Source organism: Sitodiplosis mosellana, unplaced genomic scaffold, assembly GCF_009176505.1.
Source record: "Sitodiplosis mosellana isolate CC-2019 unplaced genomic scaffold, AAFC_SMos_1.0 Smas_scaffold_3751, whole genome shotgun sequence".
Classification (NCBI taxonomy): Eukaryota; Metazoa; Arthropoda; class Insecta; order Diptera; family Cecidomyiidae; genus Sitodiplosis; species Sitodiplosis mosellana.
This window is the reverse complement of record NW_022598993.1, coordinates 1-7437: the sequence shown is the minus strand read 5'-3', so window position 1 is coordinate 7437 and position 7437 is coordinate 1. Positions and strand designations below refer to the sequence as shown.

The 7437-nt window shown below is 35.4% G+C and overlaps 1 protein-coding gene across 1 annotated transcript; it reads right to left on the bottom strand.

The window, feature by feature from the left end:
• Positions 1-3718: 3718 nt before the first annotated feature.
• Positions 3719-5812, bottom strand: LOC129571932 (transcriptional regulator ATRX homolog). The gene is made up of 7 exons (XM_055451816.1): positions 5663-5812; positions 5314-5599; positions 4923-5241; positions 4792-4852; positions 4115-4562; positions 3859-3983; positions 3719-3793 (listed from the first exon to the last, which is right to left on the bottom strand). The coding sequence occupies exons 1-7, from the start codon at positions 5810-5812 to the stop codon at positions 3719-3721; spliced, it is 1464 nt and encodes a 487-aa protein (XP_055307791.1).
• Between the last annotated feature and the right edge of the window lie 1625 nt (positions 5813-7437).

Sequence of the window (7437 nt, the reverse complement as noted above, 5' to 3'; positions counted from 1 at the left end):
TTCTGAGCCGATTATCTCCGCTGAGCCAGCTGCCGCTGAACCGATCGGAACCGCCCAAACCGTTGATCATATTACAGCCGCTTTAGCATCTGTTGAGGCTGATGATGCTGCAATGCGTATCAACGCTGGTACACATTTATGCATTATTTGCTATGAAGATCTATATAATCGCGTTGAGCCTGAATATAAAGCCCATGCTACAGCATGTGGGCACATTTTTTGCTTGCAGTGTATTGAGAAAGTAAGAGATGCAAGAGGCTCTTGTCCAACATGTAACACGTCGTTGACAGATCAAAAACTAGTGCCATTGTACCCCGAAATTAACTACGCGTTTAAATAATAAAAAATTGTTTATGTTTAATTTGCGTCGTTAGGAGAAACGGGAAAGTAAGACAGATGGAAAAGATGAAGAGAGAGAGAGAGAGAGAGAGAGACAGAGCGATATATTAAAGAGATATCATTATTTACATTTTTCTAGTATAACCATGATCGAAATTGCGATTTTTCCATAAATTTGTATCATTTTTGTGTCAATTTGCGTTTTATAGTGGAAAATAAACAAAACACATTTTGTGAAAATCGCGTTTTATTTATGAAATTCACGTTTTTTCAGTGAAATATAATCGAAATTTGCGATTTTTCCATAAATTTGCATCATTTTTGTGTCAATTCGCTTTTTATAGTGGAAAATAAACAAAACACATTTTGTGAAAATCGCGTTTCATTTATGAAATTCACGTTTTTTCAGTGAAATATAATCGAAATTTGTGATTTTTCCATGAATTTGTATCATTTTTGTGTCAATTTGCGTTTTATTGTGGAAAATAAACAAAACACATTTTGTGAAAATCGCGTTTTATTTATGAAATTCACGTTTTTTCAGTGAAATATAACGATGTTTTCGGAAATTTTGCATCATTATTGTTTCAAATTTGCATTTTCAAGTAGACACGTGCTTGAAATTACGATTTTCCATAAACTTTCGAGTTAAAAACAATGAATGCTGTAGAAACATGATTGAAATTACATTTTTCCTTTATCTCGAAGTTTCGCTCACTCGTTCCACTCGTTCGGCGAAACTTCGAGTCAATTTTTACTTCGTAAAAATTGTCTCTGACTTTTTTCCCCTAGTTTCAATAGGTTGTTTATTTTTGCATTCATCTCAATGTTTCAATGGGAAATGGATAATGGTAAAAAGGTATGGCCGAAAAAAGTGAATAATAAATGAATAAAACACAATTTTCTGTAGAAATTGTGTTTTATTCATTTATTTTTCATTTTTCGTCTCACCCCTTATAACCATTATCCAATTTCCATTGAAACGTCACGCTAAATTCAATAAGAATGCGTTTGTTAATTCCAATTCAACGCGTTAATTCCAATTCAACTCAATGGGGTTCAATGAGAATGCTACACCACGTGGCCCGCATCAAATTCAAGTCAATTGAATTCCAATTCAATTTGATAACAGCACCACGTGGTTTGAATTGGAATCCAATTGAGCCAGAAGTCTCATTGACACACTACTTTCAATTTCGTTGAAGTTCACATTATGTCATTCCATAACCATTTAACTGATGGACAAGATTAATTCAATGTCATTCAAATCTATTAAGTCAATCTAACACAAATATTTTTCAAACTCATTTTCAGTGCTTGCTGCACCCTTGAAAAAATTTTCAACGTGAAGGAAGGACTGCGTTTTTTGGAGAAATACAAGGATCGAAAAACTGGATTCGTTGGAGCCGTGAAAGAAATGAGCCTGGTTCTATTACAATCGCAAATTCAGACAGAAAACAAAGATTTGCTTGAGGTTATCGAAAAATACAAGACATACTGAAAGCGAGTTCACATTATGCATGTTCAATGATGACCAAAATGAAGTGTTAATTTAAAAAAAATGGAAATTGAAATAAATTTGTGTCTTAATTGAAAATGTGTTTATTGTTATTTTTACGACGTTAAATAATATTCAACAATGGTGAAAAATGGCATTCGAAAAAAAATCTTCTGAATTTCTTTGTTAAATGTTATCCACTGCACATACAAAATGTGTATTACTGTGTCAAAGTTGATTGAAGGTCGGGTCGACAATGCGATGAGCTCTTCAGTCGAAAGAGAAACCTCTATTATTCGAGTCTTCATCGTCTTTTTTAATTTTTTGGATTGTTTGTTCTTTAGTACGCGAAAACTTCTTCTCGCAGATTGCAATGACCCATTCTGGTAATAAAATGGTCCAAAACAGATTTTCGTACTGAAAAGAAAGAAAGAAATAATAGAATTAGATGAGAGTAATGAATAAACATACAGAACAACTCACGGTTCGATTTCCAATGTATTTTTCCTCATCGTCGATGAATGCACTTAGAATGGATGAATACATCGCCTGTTGTTGTTCGGGTGACACAACTTGCCATAGAACTGTGAGGTAATCGTATCCATTTCCAACGTTGAAGCGATCCAGCTTAAATCGACGCTGGTTGAAGATACTTTGAAGCAATGGCTTGAAATCATTCAAAGTGATCAGGATGTCACCTATTGGTACATTTTTCAGAGTCAACACGTCATTCAATTGATCAGATGCATGTATGGCCTCTTGTTCACTGATGACCACTTCAATTTCTGCAATTGCTTTCTTGAAGGTCGGAGTTTTGTTTTTGGTAGAAAATCTTTCTTTACCTTCCGAATAGTCTGTGATTTGATCTGATGACAGCCAAGCACTATGAATGAACAGTGAACACAATAGATCAAAAACGATTGAATGAAGCACAAAATTATTTCAGTTTAAAAAAAGAAAATTACTTACAAATTATAAGTACCGAAAAAGTAGACGCAAGTTAACGGTTTTTTCGGTTTTCCAATATTCTCTGGTGGAATCGGACAAATTTTTGCTGGCCACGCTGAAAAACCTTTCATTTTTGCCCAAACGAAATTTTTTGAACACATTTTTAATAAATGAAATTTTAAAAATCCAAACCAAGATGAAAATGTAAACTATGAAAATGTAATGATTGTTATATGATGTGATGTCGACGTCGTACTAAATGCTTTATGGACAAAACGTTTAAAGCGGCAAATAAATTCACCAACAAGTACGTGCTTTGCATGTATACACAATACACATACTGACGATGAAGAGGCGAAATCGATAGCAATACACTACGGTGAAGTGTACACACAGACATATGCACAATTTGTAAAATACATTCTAAAGTCTTTCTCGGCATTCTTCTCGGTCAATGTGCTGACTCAGCACTGCTGAGAAAGTCTGCAGCTATGCAGAGACTTTCTCGGCAATTCTGTCAATCGATGTGCCGAGAGAGTGTGACGTCCTATAAAGAATTTCTCGGCAATCGTGTCAATCGAAGTGCCGAGAAAGTCTGACGTTATGATAGGACTTTCTCGGCAAGCTGCCGACGGCAACCTCGTCGATCGATGTGCTGAAAAGTCCCACGTTCTGAGAAGATTAGCCGAATAAGGTTTTACATTTTATTTTTATTTTCATTTAATTTTTATTGGAAATTTTCATTTACATTTTAAAATGAATTATTTTAAGTACATATTTTATGAGAAACGCTTGTTTTTTATTTTGAATTTGCGATTTCGATTTATAACAAATTTTACATTGATTTTGTTTTGATGAATATTTTTTATTTTTTATTGAATATTTTCGTCAATTTGCATTCCAAATTGATACACGTTTCGAGCGAATGTACGTTTAGGCATGTGAGTCAAATGAGCCTTCGACTTTCTTTCCATGGGATACGTAGATATCATATAGTTCATTGAGCATCTGTGAAAGAAAGAATAATGCAATTTTTAAATATATGAACAGTTGTAATAACAAAGTGTTCTTACCCGCATATCATCATTTGCACGTTGCTCATGTAGCTCTCTTAAAAGAGCTGGAATATATTCCAGTACACTTTCCTGGTGAGGATGGTCCTGTTTTGCTTTCAGAGTGAGCAAGTTTACCAGTTCGGCTGTAGAAAATCCGAACATTTGCGTGGAAGAAACATTTTCCGAGTTTCCTTGAGTGAAAAGAAGGAACAATTAAATTTTCTAACTTGATTTTGAATTATTTCAAATATTTCTAAAAAGCAATAATCATTACCTTTCTCAAAAAATGGTCGATATTTCAATATCCTGTCTTTTTGTTCATTTTTAGTCATATCAATTTGATATTGATTCCAAGCGCTGTCGATTTCATGTTGAGTTAAACCTTCGTCTACTTTGTTTTCAAGGAGAGAGTCATGAGTATGATAGCTGTAAATCAGGTGTCCATTGTTTTGCAATTGTGTTGCGAGAATTGGATCTTCTGGAATAATCACTTCTGGTCTTTTGTCTTGTGGGCTGATTCGATCTATACTATAATACTCGCTCAATTCGTGTTGTTTATAATGCCGATCAATTTGGTGCTCATCAATAACTCGCTTTGAAATAGACAACTTTGTCACTTGCCTTTTGTAAACTTGTTCTTCTATCGAACCAAGAGCAATGAGACGGTAAATGAAACAAGGTTTTTCTTGGCCCAAGCGATAAGCTCTGAATACACATTGAGTCTGTTAATAAATGAAAGTAAACTACAAAGAGTGTTATTTTGCTGCTAAGTAGGCCTAAGCTGAGCTGAATTTGCTGACTCATGCACCTGAAGCGTTATTTTACCGCACTTATGGTTCAAACTTAGCTCAGCTCAGGCCTGCTCAGCAGTAAATATGCACTCTCTGGTAAATTATTACCAGTAAATCTTACATCATGAGACGGATTCCAACATGGATCAAAAATAATTACGCGGTTGGCACCAGTCAAATTTATGCCCAAGCCTCCAGCCATCGTTGAAATGAGAAAAAGTCTGGAATGCCAAATGTCATTATATTTTATATGAAATTTTTTTCATCAATATAAACGTTTCGATAACGAACCTTGCCTGTGAATTTTTGGTATCATTGAAGCGTTCACAGTATAGTTTGCGCTTTTCGATGTTCGTGTTTCCATCCAAACGGAAATAATCGACGCCTGGTTTCCAATTCATTCCATCGATCACGGCAAGGAAGTGTTCAATCATATTAAGCGATTCCAGGCTTTGCGAAAATACCAACAACTTATCGTTGCATGCGTCTTCCAAAATTGAAAACAACAAAACCAGTTTTCCCGAGCATTGAATGCTATCAAACTCTTCTATCCGTTGGCTGAACGGTACTTTCCACCAATCATCATTTATGTGGGTTTTTGTCGGTGTGTCTATTTTTCAAACATTGGAATATTGCAGAACTTCACATATTTTTATTTAATTTGTAAAATATTTTTCATTACCTGTTTCCATAACAGATTCCGATGCGCTCTCCTCAGAACTATTATCGGAAATTAAATTAACCAAACCGAAATCCTTGCCTTTGCCAGCAGATTTTTCGCAAAATGATTCTTCATCTTCACTTTCTTCACTATCTGGCGTAGTTTTATCTGATTTGTTTATTACTACCCATGGATGGGCACAAATTCTGAGCAGGCTACGAAAGTCATGAAAAAACTCCGACGAATTGGGGCTCATAATGTTTGTGATTGCGCATTTCGTTGCATTTACGGAATATTTGATATAATACTGCAATGAAAATTTCATAAAGTTTGTTGAAATATATACAAAACGACAAGTCACATATCATACCCTGTATAAATCAATTTGCAATGGAGTCAGTTGAATGTATAGGACGTATTCATGTTTGGTTGGGAGCATTTTATCCAAAACTGTCGTATCCAGTCGTTGTACGCATCCATCTAGTAGTTTGTGAAGTATATGTGACCGTGCTTTCATCATTTTGATGTCAGCGTGACTTGAGTTTTGATATTGGCCGTTTGTGATGGGGTGGACAAATCGATTTCGGTATTCCTTCAATGTGCCAAGAAGGTGGGGCTTTACAAAGTTGACCATGCAAAAATATTCTTCTAGATTATTTTGAAGTGGTGTGCCGGTAAGTGCAATTCTCCGCATTGTTGTTATGGCGGTCAAATATTCACTCAAAGTGGTTCTGTCGTTTTTTAATAAGTGACCTTCGTCACACACGACCAAATCCGGTCCTGGGTCAATCAGGTACCTTTCAAAGACTTTTTCAATGCTTGTTCCTTGCCGGCTGTCATCAACTAATGTTTTAAATAATTCATAATTAATTATGAGCACACCACCGTCCTTAAACCATTCCGATACGCGTTGTTCGCGTTCACTCTTCGTTTTGAGTCTGAGAATGTCATGAACGAAAAAAAAGACGAAAAAAATAATGACGAAAAAAATGGCGAAAAAAAATGTCGAAAAAACTAACTTTGAAATCTGCTGAACTTTAAAATTGGTGTTTTGGCTGCAATGAGGTAGCCACTTCCTGAACTCGTTTTCCCAGTTCAAAACTAGAGACAACGGGCAAAGAATCAACACCTTGCTAATATTGGTTGAATGTCTGTACGTTAGCAGCGAGTGAATCAACGCGATAACTTGTAGAGATTTTCCTAAATAATTTATCATTAAATTGGTTTGAAATTTTGTTTTTTTTTTAACATTGTCAAAACTCACCTAAACCCATGCAATGGGCTAAAATGCAGCCACCGCCAGCTGAACTAGAGAGCTGCTCAATCGATTCACACGTGGCGTTAAACATAAACTTCACACCTTCTGTCTGATATGGCTTCAGGTGGGAGTTCAACTTTTCATCGATCATTACCAAATCTTGTTTAGATTGGAAATCTAAAACAAGATTATCTATACCGAATTGTTCATCGAGCCATTCCTCTTTTTCAGCAAGACGTTCTTTTCTTTCTTCTTCACTTTCAATAAACAACACCATTGATTATAAAATAAATAAAGTCACTGTGCTTCAATCCTCTTTTCCATTATAGATTGTGCACATCGCGGTCACGCCCAAAAACATTCCAAAACCCACGAACTGGCACAGATACGCAAGTCTTCAACTTCGAATTGACCGACCTCAGTGGAACGATTACCGTAACAATTCAAGTCACACTTGTTATATTGTGTATACAATCGCAATCGAATGTTTGTAAAATTGTTAGCAAAAAAACAACAGAGGAGATTTTGTTGCAAGACAACAAAACGAAATAAACATGTCTGTCTAGAATGCATTCAGAGATAACATCCGCTTTCTGCGATAAAAATTGATAACTTTTGTTTTGATGTATAATTGTTTGTACAAATTAATCAGTTAGGGTTAGAAACATTGTTTGGCTATTGAAATTGTCAGCGCCACCTGAAACCAAATCGAGAGCTACTCTCTGATAGTAGCGGCAAGGTCAATCTAAGTCAAAAATGCCTTTTCAAGGGCTGATGTCTTGGTAAAAGTTGTAGATATTTTATTTTATTTTATTTTATTTATTACGAAGCCTACATTTATGCCAATATGTGTTCACAGCAAGCTGAGAAACGAAAATTCAAAGTGT